Here is a 26,097-nt window from a genome sequence, read left to right as displayed (position 1 = left end):
GCACATTTCACCATTTTACAAGTATTGCATCTGAAGCTCAGAGAGGGCGGCCCCTAACCCAGGGTCACACAGGAACCGGGCTCTACCCAGGGCGTGGAGCAGCCAGCAGCACTGCCCCCGTTGGGGGGGAGGGGGGGGTTGCTTCGCGACCCCTAGACCCCCCTCGGGGAGGAGCCGGCCAGAGCCCCTCCTGCTCCCCGCCCCCGAGGGGCGGCCCGGGGGGCGGGCGGAGGAAGTGAGCGCAGCGGGGAGGAATGCGAGCGGGCGGGGCGCGGCGGCCGGGAGCGGCGGGGACTGCCCGGCAGGCAGCCGGGGCGGCGGGGCCGAGCGCGCGCGATGCCTCACTTCACCGTGGTGCCGGTGGACGGGCCGAGGCGCGGCGACTATGACAACCTCGAGGGTCTCAGTTGGGTGGACTACGGGGAGCGCGCGGAGCGGGAGGACTCGGACGGTGAGGGCGCGCGGGGTGGGGGCCTTGGCGGGGGCAGGGGAGCGGGCCACGCGTGGCCCGCGCTCGCACATACATCCGAACCGTGAGAGCACACGTCGATGCGGGCCCAACTTTTGTTAGCCTGCGCCGCCTCCACCTCCCTCGCTTCGCGGGCGCAGACACTATTTCCCTGGGCCCCCGGCGCCCGCGGCTGGGCTGCCCTCCCCACCCCAGCTCCTCCCATGCGGGCGGCGGGCGGGGGCTGCAGACGTGGCCGACGAAGGAGGCCAGGCCAGTGGGGCCGCCCGGATAGTGAATACCACCGAGCACCCCCATCTCTGGCCCTTCCCGGCTGGGAGCACAGCCACGTCTCGGACCCCAGTTCCTCCACCTCTGTGAACCTCCCCCAGCCTCCTCTCGCCTCGCCTGTCCATTTGCGCTTCAGTGACTCTTTCCCAGAGACTAACCTACCCTCTCTCCTCCCCCAGCCGTATGGCGCCAGGCTTTGCCTGCCTGAGGGGGTCTATGGCTAACTGCCTGTGAGCGCACTCGTGTTGATCCCACCTTGGGGCTGTAGGTACAGTGGGCATCTGTAGAGCACTCCACAGAACCAGGCTTGTCTAGGCGCTTCACGTGAATTAACTCGTTTAATCCTCCCAATTTCTCTCATGGGATGGGTCCTGTTACTCACACTTAGGAAGGAGTGAACTGAAGAGTGGAGCAGTTATATAATTTGCCTCAAGGGATTCAAACCCAGGCTTAAGAAACTCCAGCACCCTCTTAACCTAGGTGTTAGAACTGAGCTTAAAGGTATATCCACCCCCCCCCCCCTTCTCCCAGGTTCCTGCCTCCCTCCAGACCCCTTTCTCCACCTCCCACCAGGAGAGGCCAGGGGTGGGGGTGGGGGAGCTGTCATTGCCGAGACTCACTCTTGGAAAACGTGTCTATACATATAGCAGCAGCATATGTATGTGCTTGTGTAAGTGTGTAGCTGTGGCTCTCACACCTGACTGCTATGTGTGGAGATGGCACCGGACAGTGGTGTGGGCTGCTGGACATGTAGGTTTTACAGGCTTGATGGTGTGTGCATGCACACACCCCACCTCCACCCCCTGCCCCGAGCCTTGTTCCAGTGGTCAGCAAGAGCCAGCATCCCCTGCTTCCCTGTTAGCTCTGGAAGGCTCTTCTCCCCCAGAGGCTGGGCCAGCCTGCATCCCTAGGATCAGCCTTGCAGCAGCAGGCCGGCAGAATGAGCCTAGCCTCTGGCCCCGCCTTGGCTTCTCAGGGTGTCTGGAGGGACCTGGAGCCACATTGGCTGCGTCCTGCTAGGTCCCTCCAAGCCGGTCGAGCTCCTCCCACTATCCCCCTCCTTCTTCTCTTGCTCCTTTGCAGCCAGAACTTGGCTGTGTCTGCGGTATGGGGGACACAATGCGCCCTGGTGAGTGCTTATGATCCTTCTTGGTGGGTACTGCAAAGGGTCAAAGGGCACAAAACAGCCTCAGATCCATCTCGTGGGGCCACACCAACCTGGTACCTGAATCTCTCAAGGCCCCTACTTCTGCTCCAAGGGGTGCAGATGGGCCTCTCATCCAGCCCACTATGGCCTGTGGACAGGGGTGGGGAGCTTCCAGAGGCGTACCTCTGGCAGATGCCTGTGAGCACGGGGATGAGGAATCTCACCTGGGTCCCCAGTTATAGCTGGTGTGTTCACAGCTGCTGGTAAGGACACACATATATGTGTACCTCACAGGTAGTCCCCAAGGCCCACACCATGCTCTGATTCACTGGGGGTCTCAGGTTGGTATTTGAGCAGCTTTGGCTTGGCAGGCATGCCCAGACCTGCTCTGGAATTTTTGGAATAGCTGAAGGCTGTACAGACATCCAGGCACTGCTTAGGTCCCTGCACATTCCCACAGTTCTGTTGGAGCTGTCATTAAACAAGTCTTTGGGAAAATCCAAGGAATGACTGGCGCCAGATTGTCCCTTTTCTGATGCATCTGGGTAGTTGGAAGAGTGGCTGTTACTTATCTCTACTTCATTGAAGAGGAAACCAAAGCAGCACAGAGAGGGTAAGCAGATTGCCCTGGGGTCACACAGAAGGAGGTTCTGGAATCGAAGCCAGGCAAATTGCAATCCCAGTCACTCTTCTCTAGTTAAAGGTTTATAGCGCACCCTGGGATGAACTGGGACCCAGAGTAGGAGTAGGAAACCTGAAGGTTAGCTCTCACCTGGTTCTAGTGGATCCTGGGACCCAGATTTGGGCCCTCTCACTGGGTGACCTTGTCTCTGACTCTCTCTGAGCCTTATTTCGTTGTTACTAAAAGGGGGCAAATGGTATCTGCTGAAGTGTTGCTGTGAGGACTAAACACAACTCTTAGATGGGCTCTCAGCCACTCTGGAGTCATGGCTGAAAGGACAAGGGATTGGCTAGATTTTGGAGGAGTATTCACAGGCACTTTGGGAGGACTGCTACATGCTGAACTCTGCAGTTTTTGGATACTAGTGCAGTTTTCCTCAGACAGACAGGCAACAGTGGTGGGATAGACTGAAGTGCATGAGTTTAGCATAATTTATCATTTATTTCCAACCTACTTCCACAAAAGGGTCAGAAGAGATAAATGCAACAAAAGTGACTCCCCAAAGGACTGTCACTGTCAGATCATAACCATGAAGAGGAAGAGGGCAAGGATGAGATGAGACAGAGGGTGACTGCATCTAAAGAGTAAATTTAGCTTAGAGATTCCTGGCAGTCAATGCACGAAGGGAAGTAAGATGGGCTCTATAGTTGCCATTTTCTGACAAAATGAAGCATCTGATTCATTTAGGGCAGACACTTTTTTTGTTTTGGTTTGGTTTTTTGGTCACAAAACCCAAGAGTACGTTTCAGAGGGCTTCTCACTGAAGGGCTGGTAATATAACGAGCACTGTTACTAGGTTTTCTGATTTTTCTTGTGGCTCTTTATCCTGATCTTGAACAAATATCAAGGGCACGGCAAATGTCAGAGGGCATCTGAGGAGCTAAATGACCCCCTGAGGCTTTAACATGACTCGGTGGGCTGGCTTGACCTCCCGCTGCCTTTGTCACTGTGTTGTTGACGTTGACCTACACACAATCATGTAGCTCATGAGACTGAGCAGCTTGGCTCACTTACCTACTCCAGATTACTGAATGAGGCAACGTACTGTTTTCACATGCTGTGGGAAGGAAGAGCTGACTTTGCCCTGAAAATTGTCATCGACACGCTTTACTTCTCAGTCTCTGGGTCATAAAGAATCCATAGTACAGCACCTAATGAGTTTTGTTGCCTCAGAGAAGGCAAGTTAAACCTTATACCAATGGCGAGAGGATATATCAGATGGACGATGCATCATTCAGCATTCTTAGCTCCAAACAAGAGAAGTGACTTTTGGGCATTTAACCAGAGAAGGCTGACAGATAGCTCTCACAGAACAAGGCATGGCCAGTGCATGGCTGGAACATTCCACTAGGCTGAGTCGGTGATGACAATTCTGTTGCCACCTCCATCAATGGACACCAGGCTAACACTGCTGCCACAGTTATTGCCATCCAACACCAACATGGCTCTTTTGAACTAAGATGAGAGATTTCCATTTGCTATGAGGCCTCTAGGCACTACAGCAGTTGCCATACCGTCTTGAGGAGGGGGTGGGGGGGAAGCATTTAACGATCAGAAAAGGAGCCCTTCATGTCTTCTGCCTGCTCAGTGGAAAACTGGGAATGTCACCCACCGAAACTAACAAAGGATAAAGTTTGGAAAACAGGGCAATCAGAAAAAACAGGCAAGCTTTGAGACTTGAGTCAGGTTTATTAAAAAAAAAAAAGAAAAAAGCTCATCTGGCTCCTTTCTGGGAGGTTTCCTTGGCAGGAGACACTCTGACCAGCCCCAGGGTGGGTGCCTGGAAGCTGGTAATGGCCGCGCACCTAGTCTGGGGCAAGTCCCTGAGATCTGGGGACAGGGAGACCAACAGGGCTCCCGCTAGTAGCCCTTGCTCAGTGCAAGAGCCACCTAATCCGGCTTTGGTAGGGCTTTCTTAGGAGACCCTTGATGGCTTCTTGCAACTACTTCCGCCGGCTGGACAGCCCTTGCCCCTCCTCCCAGCATGCCCCGGGTTGCCCTCCAGGACGCCTCCGCGTGGTGCATGGTGGGATAGCTAGCAGGGGGCCCGCTGGCCATGGCAGCTGAAGGCGCCTTGTGTAGCTTCATTTATCTGGAAGGCAGCACCCAGTCAGGCCCTGAGGACGCCGAGCCCTTGGCGCCTAGCACGCTGGGTATGCCAGATAGGCCTGGGAAAGAGGAGTTGGGGCACAGGGGTGGGGGTGGTCTGAGGGCAGGCTAGAGTCTGGCCACGCCCCCCCAAGCTGGCTCCTCCCCTCAGCGTTAACACGTGGTTGTGCCAGTATGTCTCCGGCCTTCCCACCCATGCCCTAGGGCAAATGATGCGCACTCTTTTGATCATTTACCGCCCTGGCCATTCCGGCCCTTCACGGAGGCTGGCAGGGTATGCTGGTGAGCCTGAGGCCCAGCCTGGTAACACTGGCCCCTGAAGTGCTCCACAGAGATGATGTTTGTGGGCTGGCTTGTTGGGCTGGTGTGCTAGGGGCTCAGGAGGCATTCCCTAACTGGGATTCTGCCCCTCTCTCTTCACAGGACATGGCAACCACAGAGAGAGCAGCCCTTTCCTTTGTCCCTTGGAGGCTTCCAGAGGAAGTGACTACTACGACAGGAACCTGGCACTGTTTGAGGTAGCTGAAGAGCCATTCTGGGCCACAGGTGTGGCAGGCAGGTGGGAGTGGGGGCAGGAGCCTTTCACAACTCAGACCTTAGCTAAGCAGGCAGTCTGGACAGTTATGTCACCTAATATCTCGGCTCTTCCTTCAGTCTCCCTTTGTCTGTTTCCGTTGGCCCTTTGAACTGAAACTGCTCTCCCAGAGGCCACTCACAATCCCCACCTCCATCGCCGCCTCCACGGGTGATTTCCACGTAGCCCCTCAGCAGGGTAACCATCTGTCAGGATTTCTCCCCTCAGGATTTCTTTTTTTCCCCTTTACTCACAGTATTTCTCTTTCTTCCCTCTCCTGTGAGCTCTTCCTTGTCCTCTCTGGTTGGCTCCGCTGACTCTGTCCTCGTGTTTACAGAGGCCTGGTCCTTCTTACTGGATCTACTTTCTCTCTCCACACCTGCAGCCTAATTGGACACCTGTCTGGAAACATTCCCAGTTTTATGCCTCTGAACTTGAGTTTTATCCTTTTCAGACTCAAACTCAGAAGTTGGATGGAGATTTTTAAGACATGGTTTAGGCCTCTAAACTCTGACACACATTCAGCTAACTGTCCCATGAGAATCTCCTGGGCTTCTCAATCTCCACATGCCCCAAAAGACCTCCATCTTCACTTCTCACTCCAAACTGGTTTCTCCTTGTGTGTAGGGTCAGAAGGGAGCTGACAGACAGGGAAAAACTAAATCTGGGCAAGAGGTAGGTAGCACTACGGTGCTGGGGAGGGTGCAGGTGCAAAGCCTAGACTCAGGTGGCGGTTGGGGAGCCCGAGCCCTGGAAGGCCTCCTGGCCTAGAAAGCAGCAAATTTCTGCAGCAAAGGCTTTGACCTGGCTCCACCCCAAGATGGGCCAGGATCCTACCTTGGGGACTGAGGTGTGTTACAAGGCCTGGGGCCTGGGGGTAAGACCATCTGTTCAGCTCAGGGTTTGGGCAAATAAGAGAGACTTCACTTGTTCCAGACATCCCCCTTTTGGCTTCCTTGGTCACTGTGATGACTTTTTTATGGGAGAGTTGAGGGCAGACGTGAGTCCCAGAGGCCCACTTATAGCTGGAAGGAAGCCAGGCAGAACAGGCAGGATGAAGTGTGCCGTTTGCCTGTCTGCCAGCCCTGCCCTGCCCTGCCCTCACCCCTGAGGCAGGTGTTTTTCATAAATGTTCTGGTAGTGACTGTAGCCAAGATGAGGCAGAGAGAAGCAGTCACTGGGCTGAGTCTTTGAGTGGCACGTGCTGGGGTGTGGCACCCACACCTGCCCAGTAGGCTGGCTTGGGCTTCCCCAGGCAAGAGTGGCATCAGGCCCGGGCCTGCCTGAGGGCTTGCAAGGGGACAGAGGCCAGGCTGCTGGCCACCACAGGTAGCCTGGCACTGGCCAGGCCCATTGCCAGATTACCCTGTGGCTCTATTTACAGGAAGAGCTGGACATCCGCCCAAAGGTATCATCTCTCCTGGGCAAGCTCGTCAGCTACACCAACCTCACACAGGGCGCCAAGGAACATGAGGAAGCTGAGAGTGGGGAGGGCACCCGCCGGAGAGCAGCCAAGGTAAGCTGGTCAGGGGCAGCAGAGGGGCCATTGCCGGGAAGACTGACTCAACGCTCTGGAATTGGCAGTTGTGAGCAACCCAGGGGAAGTGGGTACCAGGTATGGTGAGCATGGATGATGGGCACTGAGTGCCTTGGGCTCAAGAAGGCTTTAAGGGGTGGGCTAAAGAGGAGACCCTGAAGGGGACAGAGGGCCAGGTAGGCCCTCAGCAATGATAGTGAGAGTGACAGCTGCTTTTTCTCTGACCTCTGTGTGTGACATCATGCTCAGCAGTGAACTTGGCTTCTTGCATTGTCATCTTTACGACAAAGCTATGAAACGTGCTACTTTCACCCTTAGTTTACAGATAAGGAAATTGAGTGTCAGAGGTGTTAAGTGACTCACCTAAGGTGACTCAGCCAGACAAGATAATTGTGTACACTAGAAGGCAGATTTGTGGATTCACCGTGAGCTATACTACGTAGAAGGCCAGAGCTCTGGCTCTATCCGTCAGGATAGATAATGGTGTTACCTTGGGAATCAGGAACCTGGTTGTCCATTGGGACTGTGTAACCCGGTGACCAAAACCTACCCATCACTGTGTTGCCTCCATTGGCAGACTTCTCCAACAGCCCCTGTGAGTGCCAGGGTTAGGGGGGTGATTGGAACAAAACACTGCCTCTTGGGGCTTCCCTATCCCTCTCCTGGCCCCATCCCCCATTGCTATCCAGGCCTCTGGCCCTCCAGCCCTCCTCTCTCTTCAGAATGACTTTACATGTCTTTGCTCAGCTCCCCTATAGGCGGGGCTCAGTTTAACTGAAGACTGGAGGGTTTTTTTTGTTTTTTTTTTTTACATTTTCAATTTGGAGGCAAGGAGCCCTCCCTCTCCCTTACTGACTCCCTGAGGTTTGGGAAATAGCTGTGACTTAGAAGGAGGTTGGGTTTGGCTGGTACCAGCTGTAGCGTTCTTGCTGGAGTTCAGCACAGACCAAAGAAGTTCTTGGTTGGGATAAACTGGGGACCCAGCCTCAGACCTGGTCATGAAATGTGGACCTTGAAGGGGTGGCCCAAGGAGAGGGTAGATGAGGCCGTTGTGCACCCCTCACTTTACTCCTCCAGGAGGCAAACCAGCCCCCACTTCAGGGAGGGCAGCTGAGATCTTGAGGTCACACAGACTGGACCCCCACCCTATCCTGCTGGTTGTGATTTTGCTGGCATTTTCTGGACTGCACATGGCAGAGAACCCTGAGTATCCCTGGCTATCCTTATTTAGCCCTGCAGAGGGTAGCCTCTGAGAGTGTTGCCTGCAGTGGATGGTAGAATCCTTTAAACAAAAAAAAAATTTTTTTTAATTTTTAATTTTGAAAGAGAGAGAGGAGAGAGCTCATGAGCAAGGCAAGGGCAGAGGGAGAGAGAGGGACAGAATCCCAAAACGGGCTTGATCCCATGATGTGAGCCGAAATCAAGGGTCAGATGCTTATCCAACAGAGTCACTCAGGTGTCCTCTTTTTAAAATTTTATGTATGTATGTATGTATGTATTGAGAGAGAGAGAGAGAGAGAGAGAGGTAGAATCCTTGATAAGAGCCTCTCTTTGTTCCTTAGGGCCAAGTCCAGGGACCTGGTGACGAGGAGTAAAAAGGTCCCTGAGAAAGGCTAGTGCACATCCCAACAGGACTGTCACAAGGAAGTCTGGGTTGGTAAAGGGTCATGGTCCCTTAGCTTTATGAGGAGGCTTTCAGGATGTTGGGGCTCAGTTTCAGCTTACCTGCCCAGCTTATTGGCCCTAGGGTTAGGATGTGGGAGGATAGCAAGACTGTCTCAGTTCCAGTGGCTTTTCCTATGGAGGAAGGAGAAGGCTGGTCCAGTCCCTAGTGAGTCAGCAGGTATCTAGGGAGTCGGAGCTACTGAGCTGTGGTCCTCACCCAGGATGGGTCCGAGCAGGGCAATCATGAAAGGAGGCATAAAGCAGGAAGGGTGGGCCCCCAACCAGACCCAAGGCAGCCTCTCCATGGCAGCTGCTCTGGCTCTGGCCTGATGACCTTCGCAGGCTGCCAGAGGTTATTTGGGGATGCAGAAAGCATTTCCGGCCCTGCCCTTTCCCACACTGCCCTTTCCCCAGAGTGACTCAGCTTAGAATGGGGGTGGGGCTGGGAGCTGCCACTATCCAGTGTGTGGTCCAGGGCCTCTGTGAAGGGCTCAGAGCCCAGATAAGGTGTCACCAGTTCAAGGGACCATTTGTTTTTACTTGTGCCTTTCCAGGCTCTTCTGAGGTCCCTTTATTTTTTTATTTTATTTTATTTATTTATTTATTTATTTATTTATTTATTTATTTTTAATTTTTTTTAATGTTTATTTATTTTTGAGACAGAGAGAGACAGAGCATGAACAGGGGAGGGTCAGAGAGAGGGAGACACAGAATCTGAAACAGGCTCCAGGCTCTGACCGTCAGCACAGAGCCCGATGCGGGGCTCGAACTCACGGACCGCGAGATTGTGACCTGAGCCAAAGTCGGCCGCTTAACCGACTGAGCCACCCAGGCGCCCCTGAGGTCCCTTTAGACTGCACAGAGATCCTGTCCCAGGCCTGGACCCTTCAGAAAAGTTCCTGTGACCACATAGTTCTCTTTGCCACCCCACTCCAGCTTGCTGGGTCTGTGGTGGAAGCTCTTAGGGCCCTGCTACCCTAGGCTGCATTCGTGGGGGCTCAGTTTTTCAAAAGATGCTAGCCTTGCCTCTTGTGTCAGCTTCTGCCCTGGCCTCCTGGCTGGCCCCTACTCTGCCCTTAGAAAGTTGAGAAATCCTGCCTGGATTTGCCCACTGGACCTTCCTTACCTGATCTTCACCTTGAGTTTTTATTGTCTATGCAGGATTTTCCTAGCAGGTTATCCCAGGGGCCTTCCAAGACACCACTCACTGGGCTTAGGACCACCTTCTGGGTACCTTTGGGGCCTACTCGTGATAGAAAAGTAAACAAACCAAGTATAACCCGATATGGTCATGAGACATTCAAGTGAACTGTTACCATGACCTGTAGTGACTACTGTGCTAGAAAAGTGTATCAGATGTGTTGAGGGGATGCAAGAGGAAGTACCAACTCAACCTAAGGCAACCCCGGAGAAGTTCCCAGAAGAGGTAACAGTTAAAGCCCCCTGAAGGTGTAACTGAAGAGTTTGCCAGGCAATGAGGCAGGACTGACCCTTCCAGGCAGAGATGAGCACACGTTGTCATCAGGGGCTGAAGCTGTCAAAGAAGGTGATGGGGCATACCTGGTGGCCCAAACTGGGGAGTCTGGCCCATACTGTGGATTATAGGAGAGACAATGCAGAGGGTTTTCGACAGGGATGATGAGATTGGCCTTGGTATTCAGTGACCCTCTACGGCCGCAGAGTGGGCTGGAGTGTAGAGAGGTCGACAGGCACCGGAAGGCACCATCCGGGTGCCACAGGTATAGTGCCCCAGGTTCAAGGGGCTGAGGCTGAAGTAAGGCAGGCTGATTTAGGGCAGCTTGGGAGGCAGACTGGGCAGGACTTAGTATCCACCTGGACTGGAGTTAACTGGAGTTGGGGGCTGGAGAGGGAGTCCCAGGGACAACTTCTTGGACTCTGACATGGGTGACATGACACCTGCTGGGTGAGATGGTGGGCATCAGGACAGACCTTTCTTTCCAGAAGTTTAGCAGAAAAGAGGAAGGGAAGGGAGCAGTACCTTGAGGGGGAGGTGAGGCTCAAAAGCTCACAGGTGGGGTTTTGAAAATAAGCAGGTTTTGTACCTTTCCAGTCCCAAACACCTTCATATATGGAAATCAACATAGATACCCCAGCTGTCACCCACCTACCCTGTGCTCCCCAGGACTTACACTTGGGATTTCCCTCTCCAACCTATTCTCTGATAGAACACCCTGGGAATAAGGGGATTCTGAGTGATCAGAGGCTGACCTTCCATGGTGCACCTGAGACCCCCTGATGTTCTTTGTTCCCCCCCCTCCCTTTTTGCTTCACAGGCACCCAGTATGGGCACCCTAATGGGGGTGTACCTGCCCTGCCTACAGAATATCTTCGGGGTTATCCTGTTCTTGCGGCTGACCTGGATGGTGGGCACGGCCGGTGTGTTGCAGGCTCTCCTCGTCGTGCTCATCTGCTGCTGCTGTGTGAGTATCCTCACCGGGGTGCGGGCCATAGCCCCTTCACAGAGCCCACCCGGCTGAGCTGCTCACCTAAGCCCTCCTTCCCACAGACTTTGCTGACGGCCATCTCCATGAGTGCCATCGCCACCAATGGTGTGGTTCCAGGTGGGTAAGCGCCTCCCAGGCCTGATGGGAAGAAGGGGCCCAGGATCTGCCTTGACATGCCCAGGAACCCTCATTGCCATGCCACGCCCTCCTTCCCCCCAAACAGTTCTCTGGTGAGGGCGTATTTGCTGACTCTGACGGTGCCAACACTTAGGAGCATCCTTGCTTGACAGAGTTTGAGATTGCTGTTATGTTTTATGTTTTGTTTGTTTAGTTTAAAAGTAATTTTTTTAAAGGGTACTGGGACTGACAAAGAAGATGATGGAACACATAGGGTGGCCCAAACCAAAAGTCTGGACACTATGGATTATAGGATAGACAATGTAGAAGGTTTTCATTTTCAGCAGGGATAATGAGATTGCACTTAGTTCTCAGAGACCCCATTTATTTACTTATTCAACCATTTAAAACAATTTTTTTTAATGTTTACTTTTGAGAGAAAGGGAGAGAGAATGATAGAGGGAGGGGCAGAGATTGTGAGACAGGATCTGAAGCGGGCTCTGTGCTGAGAGCAGAGAGCCCAATGTGTGGCTCGAACTCATGAGCCGTGAGGTCATAACCTGAGCTGAAGTCAGACGATTCACTGATTGAGCCACCCAGGAACCCCTATTTAACCATTTTTTCAAAAGTTTTAATTTATTTGTTATTTTGAGAGAGAGGGTGAGAGCATGAGTGGGGAAGGGGCAGAGAGAGAGGGAGAGAGAGAATCCCAAGCAGGCTCCATGGTGTCAGTGCAGAGCCCAACTTGGGGCTTGAATCCATGGACCTTGAGATCATGACCTCGGAAGAAATCAAGAGCCAGATGCTTAACCAACTGAGCCACCCAGGTGCCCCTACTCAACTATTTTTTACACTGATGTGGATTTCTGAATATGTATTTTATTTTTTGGATCATAATCTAGCACTATCGTTATTTATTTTGTTGCAAATGAATATTGAAGAATAATTTCTTCAAACTGTTTCACTTTGGCTGCTTAGCTATTCAGGTGGGCTTCTGTGTCTGGATTTTTTTTTTTTTTAATAACAGCTTTATTAGTAGTCGTGTAAAAGTAATAGGGGGAAAAAGGGAATATATGATTACCATAAAAAGGTTTGAAAATGAAGAAAAATATTTAAAAGAAAATTGAAAGAATCCATAATCCCACCATCCTGAGTTAGAAACAGTTTATTTGGTTATTTAAACAGGATTGATAGGATACCTATAGCTGTACCTAATATATATGGATTTTTCTCCTGCTCTTGGGATCTATTTCTCCACTGTTGTAAACACTGTCATTAGCAGCTTTGCACACAGATCTCTGTTCACGACCCTGTCAGTCCCTTAAGGAGAAGATCCTAGAGTTAGGATTACAGCATGGTGGCAGGCCCTGTGCTGGGCCCTGGGAACAAAAAAATGACAACACAGCCCTTGCCTTTGTCTGGAGGGGTCAGACTAACAGACACAGCCCTAGGGAAGGGTAAGGCAGGCTGAGATGGGACATACTTAGCTAGAGGAGGCTGTAGGGACTGGCCCGAGTGCAGGGAGTTGGAGGACAGTGGGCCAGCACTGGAGCACTGCTGTGGATTAGAGCTGCCCTAGCAAAGCAGTCATTTTACTGGCCCATGCTGGGTGTTGGAATCAGATGGGAGAGGGGTTCAGCCCCAGCCTGGCCACTTACTAACCACGCAGCCTTGGGCAAACCTCCCAACCCTCTGTTCATCTGTAAGTGGGAAAAACAGTCCCTGTCACGCTGGGTGGTTGTGAGGGGTTGTCTTGGGGGAAACCCCCTTACAGAAGAACCAGCCTTGACTTTCTTTGTTGTAGCCGGGGGCTCCTATTTCATGATTTCCCGCTCGTTGGGGCCAGAATTTGGAGGCGCTGTGGGCCTGTGCTTCTACCTGGGAACAACATTTGCTGCAGCCATGTACATCCTAGGTGCCATTGAGATCTTGCTGGTGAGTTAGGCTAAGCTCTGGCCAATTCTGGTCTTCTCCATGTAGTCCCTTTCCTATTGGTTCAGGCTGCTCATGCTCCCCTCACCTCTGGCCAAGGTCTGGGGCTTCTAATATGAAAGGCCTTCTCGAGGGAGAAAGATCTGTGCTCACGCCAGTCTCCCCTTCAACCCTTACCAGTTTGGGCCAGGCAGGGAAGGGGCCTGGCTGCCTTCACCTTGGCCCTAAGTGTTCCACCCATCTGGGCATATTTCAGCCATAGCAGGTGGTCTGTAAACTGTTGCATTTAACTGAGTGATCTTGGTGATCATGCAGAGCCTACTTCCTGGGCTTGTGTAGACTCTGGCCAGGTCTGTCTCCCCCAGGGCTCTATGCCAAGGATCTATGTTATCCTCATCCCTAAACCAGGGTGAACAGGACCTTGTCCGGAGGCCAGTGCCCCCTCCATGAGCCCCATGTGTGCTCTGACTCAGCTTCCCCCTCCCCACTGGACTTCCCCAGCTGGTGAAGAAGAGATGGAGGGGTAGTGGGGAGTGCAGGGTAACCAGTGCCCACCCCTGGAGATCCAGACAGTAGATGTTTAGAGGAACTGCCTGGCTACTCCCACCTCCAAGTTCTTTGCCTGTAGAATGGCTCTGCTCCTGGATCTCTTCTGGGGTAGGGGAGGGGGGTTGTTTTTTGTTTTTCTATTTCCCACATTCCTACATTTATTATTTGGATTTTTTCTCTAAGGAAAATGTGTCCTCTCTCCCATTTACTTATTTAACCGTGTATTTATATCAGTGTGGACTCCTGGATATTTATTTTATTTTTTGGCTCACAACCCAATACTATCATTTATTATTGTTGGCTGTTTATTTGTTGGTTGTTAGCTATTCAGGTTGTCTCCTGTGTCTGAATTCATTTTTTTTTAAATAATAGCTTTATTAAGATATAATTCACATACCATATGATTCACTACCTATTTAAAGTATACAAGTTAATGGTTTTTAGTATATTCACAGTTGTGCAACCATCACCACAATCGAATTTGGAACATTGTCATCCCCCCAAGAAGAAGAAACCCCATACTTGTTGGTAGTCACTCCCCATTCCCCCCAGCCCTAGGCAACCATTAATTTGCTTTCTGTCATTGATCACATTTACACATTTTGGACATTTCATATAAATGGACTCGTATACTATGTTTTTTTGTGTGTCTTTTTCTGAATATTAAAGGAAAAAGAAAACCAAAATGACAGGACTCACTTTCCAAATAGGAAGATCGAACTTTCTTTATCTGTCTTGTTTCAGACCTACATTGCCCCACCAGCTGCCATTTTTTACCCAGCGGGCGCTCATGATACATCAAGTGCCACCTTGAATAATATGCGGGTATATGGGACCATTTTTCTGACCTTCATGACCCTAGTGGTGTTCGTTGGTGTCAAGTATGTGAACAAATTTGCCTCACTCTTCCTGGCCTGTGTGATCATCTCCATCCTGTCCATCTATGCCGGGGGCATCAAGTCAATTTTTGACCCTCCTGTGTTTCCGTAAGTAACCTGGGAATACCTCCAGACATTGCACTGACATTCCTCCCAAGCAGTGGCCTTTGATGCCATGAGTCCTGAGACTGCAGGATGGGCCTCTAGCTGAGCAGGTGCTGATGCTTCTGCTCCCCCCCACCCCCCCTCACAGAGTGTGCATGCTGGGCAACAGGACCCTGTCCCGGGACCAGTTTGACGTCTGTGCCAAGACGGCCATGGTGAACAATGAGACAGTGGCCACCCAGCTATGGAAACTCTTCTGCCACAGCCCCAACCTTACCACTGATTCCTGTGACCCCTACTTCCTGGTCAACAATGTGACCGAGATCCCTGGCATCCCTGGTGCGGCTGCTGGTGTGCTCCAGGGTGCGTCCTCCCTCCCATCCTCCTGCTTCTGACCCACAGGCTGAGCAGGAGGCAGGCAGTACAGCACAGAGCTGTCCTTGTGTGGCCAGCTCAGGAAGGGGGGCAGGTCTGGCTGCCATCCCAGCCCAGCAGTGTCCTCTCAGCCTGGCTCCTGGCAGCTAGGTTTTGAGTGAAAAGAGCCTGTTTGGCCAGTATCCCAGGCATGCAGCAGCCCCCAGAAAGTTCTGGCAGCCCCTCTCCCCAGTCACCAGCCCCTGACGCTGCCTGGGATTGTTCTCACAAGAGCCATAAAGGGCCTCTGTCTAGGAGGCAGGCAGTGGTGATGCTGTGGCCGATGGTGGTTCAGCCACCTTTGCCTGTCAGACCTCTAGCCAGAAGAGCTCCTTCCCTGGGGCTGATGCTACCCCACCCCATCCTGAACCCCCAGAGCCTCTCACATCTGCAGCCTCTGGCTGGGCTGCCCCAAACTGCCCCTGGGAAGTAAGTGGGGCTGCGGTAGTGATACTGCTGCCCCCACAGAAAACCTGTGGAGTGCCTACCTGGAGAAGGGCGAGGTCGTGGAGAAGCACGGACTGCCTTCCACAGATGCCCTTGGCCTGAAGGAGAGCCTGCCCCTGTACGTGGTGGCTGACATCGCCACATCCTTCACCGTGCTGGTCGGCATCTTCTTTCCCTCCGTAACAGGTGAGTACTTCTTGCCCACCCACCCAGCCCTGCCCTGTCTCCCGGGGGAGCCCCTGAGGATGTCTTGTTTTTGGAGGCATTATGGCTGGCTCAAACCGCTCCGGGGACCTCCGGGATGCCCAGAAGTCCATTCCTGTGGGGACCATTCTGGCCATTGTTACGACCTCCCTTGTGTGTATCCTTTCCCGGGCCTGGAGTGGGCGGGGAGGGGGGCGGGAGGCACTTGCCTATGTGTAAGTTACCAGCTGGCACTCACAGACATACCACACACGTGTGGACACATACACACCTTACTCTTCACGTGCATTCACTTGAGGGGTGTGTGCACAACACGAAATCCTCAGCTGCGTCTACTGGCTAAGGCTAGGACAAGGGGCGTGTGGGTTCTGTGTGGGGAATGAGTGGGGACAACAGTGGCAGCAGAGGCCTAGCTTTCCTTGACACAGCTGCAGACTTCAGCAGCGTGGTTCTCTTTGGCGCCTGCATCGAGGGTGTGGTACTTCGGGACAAGTGAGTGACCTGGGCCCCTCCCTGTGGCAGGGGGCTCAGCTTTTGCCTGCCCTGACACCAGCTCCCCTCGTGCGCGTGGTCCCACACATGTCCTCAGGCTGCTGGTTGCCAATGGTGGTCTGTGCCACCAGGTGAGTCCGGCCCCACCAGGACTTTTTCTTCTGAGAGGATGGTGACATCAGGACCAGGGCTGGGCTGAGGGAGAGGATAGGGGCTGGTGGACTAGCCTTCTCTGCTGAGGGGCCAGAGCTCTGCCCACCATAGCCATCCTTCCTGACTGCTGACATCCCTCGCTCTGGGCAGCCCCACCCAGGGCTTGGGGGGCTCCTTGCCTGGAGCATGGCCTGAGCCTGGCCCCTGCAGGTACGGTGATGGCGTCAGCAGGAACCTGGTGGTGGGCACATTGGCCTGGCCTTCGCCCTGGGTCATCGTCATCGGCTCCTTCTTCTCAACTTGTGGTGCCGGCCTACAAAGCCTCACTGGGGCACCACGCCTATTGCAGGCCATCGCCAAGGACAACATCATTCCCTTCCTCAGGGTGAGCCCATCTGCACTCCCCCATAGCCTGGGTACTGCGGGTCTCTCACACTGGCTGGGGTAGAGGGGTAGTGGATATGGATGCATTGCATCCTGCTGGGGCCTGTGGTGGGGCCTCTGGTGGCCCCAGGGCCACGAAACCTTCCATGGGAAGTTGCTGAGGGCTGCCCTGGCCCTGCCCTGATGTTGGCAGAGCTCCTTGTGGCCACAATCCTCAGGGCCTGTCTATGGCTCATCCATAACAGAGAGGCCCGGAGAGATGGGAGGGGAGAGAAACTTGTGGTACCTATCGGGACAGGCGTGGGTGTGACCTGAGCCCCAGAGGGGGAACTTGGGGATGATGGAGGCCAGGCTGTGGCTTATGGCCCAAGGTGTGGGATGGGGGTGATGGGACCGGCTTCTTCCCTCACTGACCCTGCTCACTCTGGTGTATGCAGGTATTTGGCCATGGAAAGGCAAATGGTGAACCAACGTGGGCACTCCTCCTGACGGCACTCATTGCTGAGCTGGGCATCCTCATCGCCTCCCTTGACATGGTGGCCCCCATTCTATCCATGTGAGCTGGGGGGCAGGACAGGGGAATGGTCTTGGGAAGGGCTCCACGCACCCTCAGCACCCCTCAGCCAAGGGCCCTAGCACTTCCCTATGACTCTGTCTCGTGTTGAGGATGCGGCTGGGAGACGTGTCAGGCTGTATGGGGAGAAGTGTGCATGGCAGAACGCAGCCTACCTCTACATGCAGGAGTGAGCCTGGCACTTATGCAGGAGTTTTACAGAGACCAACAGGTCCCACACTCCTCCGTGGGAGACTCCCAGAGCGAACCGCCAGAGCCCTCCCCTCCCGGACACAGCAAGCACCTAGTGCCTAGTGCCTTGAGGAAGCCACCACTGCTCCACCCATCTGTTTTAGAAGTTGTTTGCTTTTACTTTGTTATTTTTAATTTTTTTTAATGTTTATATTTGAGACAGAGACAGAACGTGAGCAGGGGAGGGGCAGAGATAGAGAGGGAGACACAGAATCTGAAACAGGCTCCAGGCTCTGAGCGGTCAGCACAGAGCCCGATGCGGGGCTCGAATCCACGAACTGTGAGATCCCGACCTGAGCCGAAGTCAGACGCTCAACTGACTGAGCCACCCAGGTGCCCCAGAAGTTGTTTGCTTTTAAAGTTCTGTAGTCGGCTGGGCATTTGAGATCCCCAGTGCCCTGCGGGAGGTGATCAGCATGTGGCAATTTCTGGGGATCCCTGAGGCAGAGCTCATGTGGTTACCGTGTTCACCTCTGCCAGTGGCTACTCCATTTCTCCTCACACATCTCATTCTATTGCCCATGTTCCCTCTTGCTCGCTCGGTTATCACAGGACTACTACTCACTGCCCCAGTCAACCTATAGGCCTGAAAGGTCCTCCTTCCCCCTGGAGGTAGCCCCCCCAGCCTCAGCCAGGCCTGCCAAAGTCTCTTATTCCCCACTGCAGCCCAGCTCCACCAGTGCATAAATGCACACCTGAAACTGTTCTTGCCACCATCATAGGGTGGTGACCCCTCACTGCCCAAGCCAGAGCATGTATCTCAGCCTTTATCAGGTGGCTCTTCCTTGCAGCCCTAATGGGACTGACCATTTCCCCCTTCTGGGGGTTTCTGCCCCTGACCTGCCCTCTCTAGTAAGACTTCCTGCCTTCTTGTCTGCCCTTTCTTTCCAGCCAGCTGAAGGGCTCACGCAGCAGGCCTCGCCCATGTCCCCGTCTCCTACACCCACCACGGTATCCCTCAAGCATCTCTAGTTCAGTGTATGCCAAATGGCCCTTTTGTATTCCCTTGAGGTTCTCTTCTCCACACTCATGACAGCCCCTCATCCAACTGGTCACCCAGGCCAGAGGCCTGAATATTGTCCAGCCATCTCCAGACACTGAGCAGTCCTCAGCACCATCCTTTCCGCTGTTCCCCCTGCCTGCAGCCCACCTTCCCACCTTGTCAACCTGTGGACGCTTGCCCGTCCTCTAAGACCTGGCTCTGTGGATGCCCTTACAGAAGTCCCATCTGCCTCAGGCTGTGAGGCTGAGGCGACCTGGCTGAGCCCACATAGGGCAGGGCCTTGACACTCAGTTCCTAGTCCAGCTCTAGCCTGGGGAAGATCAGGTATATCAGGCACCTGGATCCCAAGGAGGCCGCTCTGTACCAACTATTCCCTGTGCTGCAGGTTCTTTCTGATGTGTTACCTGTTTGTGAACCTGGCCTGCGCTGTGCAGACACTCCTAAGGACACCCAATTGGCGGCCACGGTTCAAGTACTATCACTGGTAAGTGCCAGCTGGACCTCTGAGCCGAGTCCTCTGACACAAGAACTTTGAGGGAAGCTAGGAGCCCCATCCAGGATGGAGTTTGAATTTCGGCGACAGTGTTTGCTATTGGTGAGAGATTGGGGGGTTGGAGGCTTGGCTTGGGGCCCTACTGATCTTTCCTGATTCTGGCCCTTCCCCACTCTGGCCCAGGGCGCTATCCTTCCTGGGCATGAGCCTCTGCCTGGCCCTTATGTTTGTCTCCTCCTGGTACTATGCCCTGGTCGCCATGCTCATTGCGGGCATGATCTACAAGTACATTGAATACCAAGGGTGAGTGCGGGACTGCCGCCTGGCTGGGACAAGTGGGATAGTCTGTATGCTGGGTTTGGGGGAGCTGAGCCATCTTTCACTAGCCACCATGGGTGTGGGGCTGGCGGTCTGTGACTCGGGGGGCTGGCTGCCTTCCATCTCACATACACATGGACAGAATCCCATGGGTGGGCCCAGGGGCTCACCAGCTTGTGGTTGGCCCCTGCAGGGCCGAGAAGGAGTGGGGTGATGGGATCCGAGGGCTGTCCCTGAGTGCTGCCCGCTATGCACTGTTACGGCTAGAGGAGGGGCCTCCTCACACAAAGAACTGGCGGTGAGTTCACATCCAGACTGACAGGAGCCACTCAAGGTACTCAGGGGGTTGCTGTGAGGGTGGGAGGGTCAAGAGGTGCTGGTTCTCCCTCCCTAGTCCATGTTCCCTGTCCTGGGGTTGTCAGTGGTGCCCTTGGATCCCTGCTACTCACACTGGTGGGGGCATGTGAGCTGAGAAGGGAAGAAGAGGGGCTTCCTGGAAACCTCTGGCCCAGGTCTCAGGCTCCCCATCTGGCCACTGCAGGCCTCAGCTGCTGGTGCTGCTGAAGCTAGACGAGGACCTTCACGTGAAGTACCCACGACTCCTCACTTTCGCCTCCCAGCTTAAGGCTGGCAAGGGCCTGACCATCGTCGGTTCTGTCATCCAGGGCAGCTTCTTGGAGAGCTATGGCGAGGCCCAGGCTGCTGAGCAGGTGCCTGCTGTAGGGGGTGGGGAGCTGACTAGAGGTGTCTGGGCTGCAGCTGGCTCCTAGGAGAAGGGGACTAATCCTGACCAGCCAGGTGGACCACACGGCTGCCACGTGAGAGCTGGAGCAAGGGGGTATGGCTGTCCCATCTTAAAAACACGGCCTCTGGGTGGGCAGCTTACCTCCTTCTCCTCCCCCACCCGCACCTCCAAGTCATTCTGTTGGGAGGGAACCGAGGAGAGGGAACGCTAATGGCCTCGCCTTCTGACCCTGGTATGTTTCCTCCAGACAATCAAGAATATGATGGAGATTGAGAAGGTGAAGGGCTTCTGCCAGGTGGTGGTAGCCAGCAAGGTGCGAGAGGGGCTGGCCCACCTCATCCAGTCTTGTGGCCTGGGTGGCATGAGGCATAACTCTGTGGTGCTGGGCTGGCCCTATGGCTGGCGACAGAGCGAGGACCCACGTGCCTGGAAGACCTTTATTGGTTTGTGATGGGATAGATAGGTCCTGGGCTCGGCTGTGTGGGAGAGGGGCTGGGGATCAGGTGAGGGCAGAGGCCAGAGGGCCACGGGCTGGCAGTCAGCAGTGGCCTTCTTCCCCAGACACCGTGCGCTGCACCACAGCAGCGCACTTGGCCCTGCTCGTGCCCAAGAACGTCGCCTTCTACCCCAGCAACCATGAGCGCTACCTAGAGGGCCACATTGACGTGTGGTGGATTGTGCACGACGGTGGCATGCTTATGCTTTTGCCCTTTCTGCTGCGCCAGCACAAGGTGGGCCTGGTGGGTGGGCCCTGGTGGCAAGCGCTGGGCCCTTGGAGGGGTGGAATGTGACTAAACCACCCACCTGCTCCCGTGCCACAGGTGTGGAGGAAGTGCCGGATGCGCATCTTTACGGTGGCCCAGATGGATGACAACAGCATCCAGATGAAGAAGGATCTGGCCATCTTCCTGTACCACCTACGCCTTGAGGCAGAGGTGGAGGTGGTAGAGATGGTGAGTCACCTGCCCCTGTGGCCCTGTGGATACCCTGTCCCATGCAGCCCATTCTTCATGGCCCACTCTCTCCCTAGCATAACAGCGACATCTCTGCATATACCTATGAGCGGACACTAATGATGGAACAGCGGTCCCAGATGCTGCGGCAGATGAGGCTGACCAAGACAGAGCGGGAGCGAGAAGTCCGTGGCTTTCTTGTTTGGGGCAGGGGTGGGTGGCAGGTCAGGCCTTTGGAGACACCATTAGTTTGGGACATCAGAATGAGGCCCCCCTTTTCCCACGGAACTGAGGCCACCTCCTCTGATTTTCCTCAGGCCCAGCTGGTCAAGGACCGGCACTCAGCCCTGCGCCTGGAGAGCCTGTACTCGGACGAGGAAGATGACTCTGCAGCTGGGGCTGACAAGATCCAGATGACATGGACTCGGGACAAGTACATGGCAGCTGAGTCCTGGGACCCCAGCCACGCCCCTGACAATTTCCGGGAGCTGGTGCATATTAAACCGTGAGTGCAGCAAGAATGGACTCAACCACACTGGAGTGTGGGGGTGGGATGGGGCCGTACACAGTCTTTGGGGGTGGTGAGGGGTGGGGCCCACGATCAGCTGCATTACCTGCAGGGACCAGTCCAATGTCCGGCGCATGCACACCGCTGTGAAGCTCAATGAAGTCATTGTCACTCGCTCCCACGATGCCCGCCTGGTCCTACTGAACATGCCTGGCCCACCCAAGAACAGCGAAGGTGATGAGAACTGTATCCTTTTGTGGAGAGGCAGGCAGTGGGGAGGCGGACACACAGGAGGTCAGGCCAGGAGCTCTTCTCTCTAGATGAGGGGGTGAGAGCTTACCCCAGCTCTGATTAGTAGGCCAGATTTCCCTGGGTGCCCTTGGTCCTGGTGCTGCCTCCTTGACCTGATGTTCTACAGACATGGAGTTCCTGGAGGTGCTGACCGAAGGCCTTGAGCGTGTGCTGTTGGTGCGTGGCGGTGGCCGTGAAGTGATCACCATCTACTCCTGAGCCTCATATACACTTGTGGCTTAGAGTGGAGGTGTCCAGGGTAACAGCCCCCTCCCAGCACCCACCCGCCAGCCCTGCTTTGCCTGGCCCTGCCCCGGACCCAGCTTTGCTAGGTCTCCTTGGAGACTGGGACTGGGCCTGGCAATGGAGAAGGATCCAAGGTACTGACGGACCCTGAGAGGTTTGGGGATTTTCCCATCCAGCACCCCAGGAGAGGACTGGTGGGAGCTGATGTGGGATTTGAAGGCAGCCTGCCCAGGAATGCTATTTATTGCATATTTATTGTTTGGATGTCACCATCAGAGAGGAGGGGAAGGGTGGTGAGGAAGGGGGGTCTGGCCCAGCCCACCTGCAGGAAGATCTGGCTCAGGCTACTGTGGGCAGGGACCCCCACGGAGCAAAGCGCAATGGAACTGTCCAGCTGAGGCCTGACTTTTTTTCAATAAAACATTGTGTACTTCTGGGCCTCCTACTGCCCCGTCTCTGTTTCCCTTGGCACCAAGGGAAGAAGGCGGAACTGAAACCAGGCCCAGAGCTGGCTCCCTGAGGCTATGTCCCTTTCCGGCAATGTCTGGCCACCCCCATTGGCTGGGCTGTCCCTCCCACTGGCCTTAGGGCCCCTCCCACCCCCACTCCAGATAAGGCCAGCCCGGGACTGCTTCCCTGGGCAGTAGGCACTAGGGCTGGAATGGGGCCGTCGGGCTCCCCATGGCAATGGGGGCTGCTGCTGCTGGGGCTGCTGCTCCCCTCTGCCACCCCCTTCTGGCTTTTCAATGTGCTCTTCCCCCCGCATACCACGCCCAAGGCTGAGCTCAGTAACCACACACGGCCCGTCATCCTCGGTAAGCCCCCACAGGCCCCTGATGCACCAGGCCAGACCTCAGGGAGCTTGGGCCCCAGCCCCTGGTAGCAGACCCTGCCATGGCCCTTCTGCGCCTGCATTAGCCCTGATACCTGCCTCAGTGTTTGAGGGTCCAAAGGCTTGTCCTGCAGAGAAATCCACCCCTTCCCCCACCACCTGTTCCAGTCTCTGAGCTGATTTCCCTAGGGGGGTGGAGTTGGGGGCGGGTATGCCTGAGGGCTTAGCCAGGGCGTTACAAACTGTGGTCAGCTGCAGCCACTCAGCCCCCACCCCAGCAAGGACAAGGTGCCTGGCCCCTGGAAAACAGGTCTCCAGCCCCCATTCTCCCATACCTATTTGTTTTCACCTTGGACTTTGGCATTAATGGAGAGCCAAGCTAGGTGTTTTCCTTATGGGGACAGGGGTCAGTGGCCTTGGCCCCTGCACCTCCCCTGCCTGAGGGGAACCAGGGCTTTGGGCTGCCGGGGGAATGGGGTGGGGGGGGGGTGTTATCAGAAAGGATCACATCCTTAGTTCCTGGGGGTTGAGGGCATGGGAGATGAAGGGGTGGAGCTGGGGGGACAGGCAGAAGGGCGGGAAGGAATGCAAGGAATTCAGAATGAAGGCTAGTGCCCACAGTGCCTGGCTGCCTGGGGAATCAACTGGAAGCCAAACTGGATAAACCAGATGTGGTGAACTGGATGTGCTACCGCAAGACAGAGGACTTCTTCACCATCTGGCTGGATCTCAATATGTTCCTACCCCTTGGAGTGGACTGCTGGATAGATAACACCAGGTGTGTGCCACCCCCTCTGCCCCAGCCCCCACACTCTGCCCCTTGGCTACTGGGCTGCTGAATGTCCCACTGCCCTCAGGGTTGTCTACAACCGCAGCTCTGGGCGCGTGTCCAATGCCCCTGGTGTACAGATCCGTGTCCCTGGCTTTGGGAAGACCTACTCTGTTGAGTACCTGGACAACAACAAGCTGGCAGGTGTGTTTACTGGGGAAAGGGCAGGGCTCCAGCTGTGGTCAGCCCACAGGAGCCATGACCAGAGCCTCCAATGCTGCTGCCTCCCCTACAGGTTACATGCACACACTAGTGCAGAATCTGGTCAACAACGGGTATGTGCGCGATGAGACAGTGAGGGCCGCCCCCTACGACTGGCGGCTGGAGCCGAGTGAGTGTCTCTGAAGGCTTGGGGCAGGGCAGATGGGCCTTGACCCCATCCGTTGCCCTGACCCCATCCACCCTACTTCAGGCCAGCAGGAGGAATACTACCAGAAGCTTGCTGGGCTGGTGGAGGAGATGCATGCTGCCTATGGAAAGCCTGTCTTCCTCATTGGTCATAGCCTTGGTTGCCTACACTTGCTCTATTTCTTGCTGCGCCAGCCCCAGGCCTGGAAGGACCGCTTCATTGATGGATTCATCTCTCTTGGAGCTCCTTGGGGGGGCTCCATCAAGCCCATGCTGGTCTTGGCTTCAGGTGAGAAGGCCTTGGACCACCTGTGTCAATGAGGGGGTTGGAGTGAGGGGGATGAAGCTGACCATGGGCCTGCCCTCACTCCTGCTTCTTCTCACCATGTCAGGCTAAGTGTGTAATTTACCACCCCTGAGGCATGGCCCTGGTCACTGGCCCCCTAGCCTAGACATTAGAGTAGCTCCTGCCAGAAGTCTGGGTGATTTGGTGCTTCAGTGACAAAAGGAGAGTAAACAGAAAGGAAGTGAACCCCAACAATCTGACTCATGGACCTAGGTCTGTTTCTTGTGGTTTCAGGTCCTGCCCACTCAGCTTTCAGCTGCCTCTGTTTCCAGGAGCCCATTTTCCCAGGGATCTGTCTATTAAGGACAGATCTGCCAAAGCCAGGGCCAGACCCTAGAAACCCTTATGCCCTTCTCTGAGAAGTGGCATAGCTATCACTTGTTGAGCACGCACTGTATGCAGGGTATAGCCAGACTCAACTTGCCCCCTAGTAGCTCACAGTCTGCTGAGGGCAACACTCATCAGACTATGTCTGTAAGTGCCAAACACAGACACAGTCTAATATCCTTCCCAGAAGGGAGCTCTGACCCCTGTGCAGCGCAGGCCACAGGGGCCAATTAGCTGAGGGAGAACCACCAGCACCATCCTCCCACATTCACACATGTACACCCGTCCTCAGGAGGCCCCTCCTTCCCTGGCCTCCTTCTGAGGCTCTACAGCTGTGCCCCACAGACATGCCATCAGGGCTTCTCATTTAAAAAGCACACATTGAACACCTACTGATTGCCAGGCCTGCTCAGAGGCTCAATTTGGATTGGGTAGGGACAAGATTTAGCATCCAGCTGAACTTGGGTTGGGAGCAAGTTGTGGGCCCAAGGGACCCAGACCTGGCTCCCTGACCCACCTTGCTTCGTGTTCACAGGTGACAACCAGGGCATCCCGATCGTGTCCAGCATCAAGCTGAGAGAGGAACAGCGCATAACAACGACCTCCCCCTGGATGTTTCCCTCCAGAGAGGTATGGCCTGAAGACCATGTGTTCATTTCCACGCCCAGCTTCAACTACACAGGCCGTGACTTCCAGCGCTTCTTTGCAGACTTGCACTTTGAGGAAGGCTGGTACATGTGGCTACAGTCACGTGACCTACTGGCAGGCCTCCCAGCACCTGGAGTGGAAGTATACTGTCTGTATGGCGTGGGCCTGCCCACACCCAACACCTACATCTTTGACCACGGCTTCCCCTACACAGACCCCGTGGGGGTACTCTATGAGGACGGTGACGACACTGTGGCCACACGCAGCACTGAGCTCTGTGCCCGCTGGCAGAGCCGCCAGCCACAGCCTGTGCATCTGCTGCCTCTGCATGGGACACAGCACCTCAACATGGTCTTCAGCAACCAGACGTTGGAGCACATCAATGCCATCCTGCTGGGTGCCTACCGACGTCGTACCCCTGCACCCCCAGCTGCCAGCCCAGGGCCCTGGCCCCCTGAATAAAGACCCTCTTTTGCTCTTTAAGTTTTGACATGTGTGTTGTGGGTTGCAGAGGAGGCAGTGGCATCCAGGCACCAGTATCCACCAAGCAATAGCCATAGGCCTGGTGCTTTGTGGAGCATAAGGGCAAGATGGGCTTTGATGAAGCCTGAGATTGAACTGAGCACCAGGATGATAGCTTCCCACTCTCCCGGTTGAGCTGTTTATGTAGCACATAGCCTGCCTTGTGCCTGCCTCTGCTCTGGGGGTGGGCGACTGGAGGTAATTGCACACATAGCTGTGGGATGGAGGCACGTGGAGCTAAGGGTACAAGGCAGGGAAGATGTGAGCTGTCCCACCCACTCCCCCAAGGG

The 26,097-nt window shown here is 54.8% G+C and overlaps 2 protein-coding genes across 4 annotated transcripts; both read left to right on the top strand.

The window, feature by feature from the left end:
- The first annotated feature begins 292 nt into the window (after positions 1-292).
- On the top strand, positions 293-22,393 carry SLC12A4 (solute carrier family 12 member 4). 2 transcript variants are annotated; one of them, XM_042920933.1, is made up of 24 exons: positions 293-451; positions 5,101-5,195; positions 6,636-6,767; positions 10,748-10,894; positions 10,981-11,035; positions 12,840-12,970; positions 14,261-14,502; positions 14,648-14,862; positions 15,382-15,546; positions 15,623-15,721; positions 15,999-16,056; positions 16,420-16,594; positions 17,031-17,149; positions 18,787-18,885; positions 19,078-19,197; positions 19,406-19,510; positions 19,754-19,922; positions 20,205-20,400; positions 20,519-20,688; positions 20,779-20,910; positions 20,988-21,095; positions 21,228-21,415; positions 21,531-21,664; positions 21,837-22,393. In XM_042920933.1, exons 1-24 carry the CDS (start codon positions 337-339, stop codon positions 21,926-21,928), a joined length of 3,261 nt encoding a protein of 1,086 aa, XP_042776867.1. In that variant the 5' UTR covers positions 293-336; the 3' UTR covers positions 21,929-22,393. The 2 variants fall into 2 exon arrangements, with proteins under 2 accessions (XP_042776867.1, XP_042776868.1); XM_042920934.1 differs by lacking the exon at positions 293-451 and adding an exon at positions 4,616-4,721.
- Positions 21,941-25,807, top strand: LCAT (lecithin-cholesterol acyltransferase). 2 transcript variants are annotated; one of them, XM_042920940.1, is made up of 7 exons: positions 22,490-22,770; positions 23,409-23,565; positions 23,645-23,760; positions 23,852-23,947; positions 24,029-24,253; positions 25,173-25,267; positions 25,347-25,807. In XM_042920940.1, the coding sequence occupies exons 1-7, from the start codon at positions 22,617-22,619 to the stop codon at positions 25,773-25,775; spliced, it is 1,272 nt and encodes a 423-aa protein (XP_042776874.1). In that variant the 5' UTR covers positions 22,490-22,616; the 3' UTR covers positions 25,776-25,807. The 2 variants fall into 2 exon arrangements, with proteins under 2 accessions (XP_042776873.1, XP_042776874.1); XM_042920939.1 differs by having other exon boundaries at positions 21,941-22,770; positions 25,173-25,778.
- The last annotated feature ends 290 nt before the right edge of the window (positions 25,808-26,097 follow it).

Source organism: Panthera leo, chromosome E2 (assembly GCF_018350215.1).
Source record: "Panthera leo isolate Ple1 chromosome E2, P.leo_Ple1_pat1.1, whole genome shotgun sequence".
NCBI lineage: Eukaryota > Metazoa > Chordata > Mammalia > Carnivora > Felidae > Panthera > Panthera leo.
Note: the sequence above shows the minus strand (reverse complement) of the source record. Positions and strands in the feature narration are given on the sequence as shown.

What these genes read in the sequence shown, in the direction of transcription:
- SLC12A4 (XM_042920933.1), top strand. Translation starts at nt 337, where the DNA reads ATGCCTCACTTCACCGTGGTGCCGGTGGACGGGCCGAGGCGCGGCGAC. An exon ending in TGCTCATCTGCTGCTGCTGT is followed by an intron (nt 10,895 to 10,980) that starts GTGAGTATCCTC and finishes TCCTTCCCACAG; the next exon opens with ACTTTGCTGACGGCCATCTC. An exon ending in GTGGCCCCCATTCTATCCAT is followed by an intron (nt 17,150 to 18,786) that starts GTGAGCTGGGGG and finishes CCTGTGCTGCAG; the next exon opens with GTTCTTTCTGATGTGTTACC.
- LCAT (XM_042920939.1), top strand. Translation starts at nt 22,617, where the DNA reads ATGGGGCCGTCGGGCTCCCCATGGCAATGGGGGCTGCTGCTGCTGGGG. An exon ending in CGACTGGCGGCTGGAGCCGA is followed by an intron (nt 23,948 to 24,028) that starts GTGAGTGTCTCT and finishes ACCCTACTTCAG; the next exon opens with GCCAGCAGGAGGAATACTAC. An exon ending in CATGCTGGTCTTGGCTTCAG is followed by an intron (nt 24,254 to 25,172) that starts GTGAGAAGGCCT and finishes TCGTGTTCACAG; the next exon opens with GTGACAACCAGGGCATCCCG.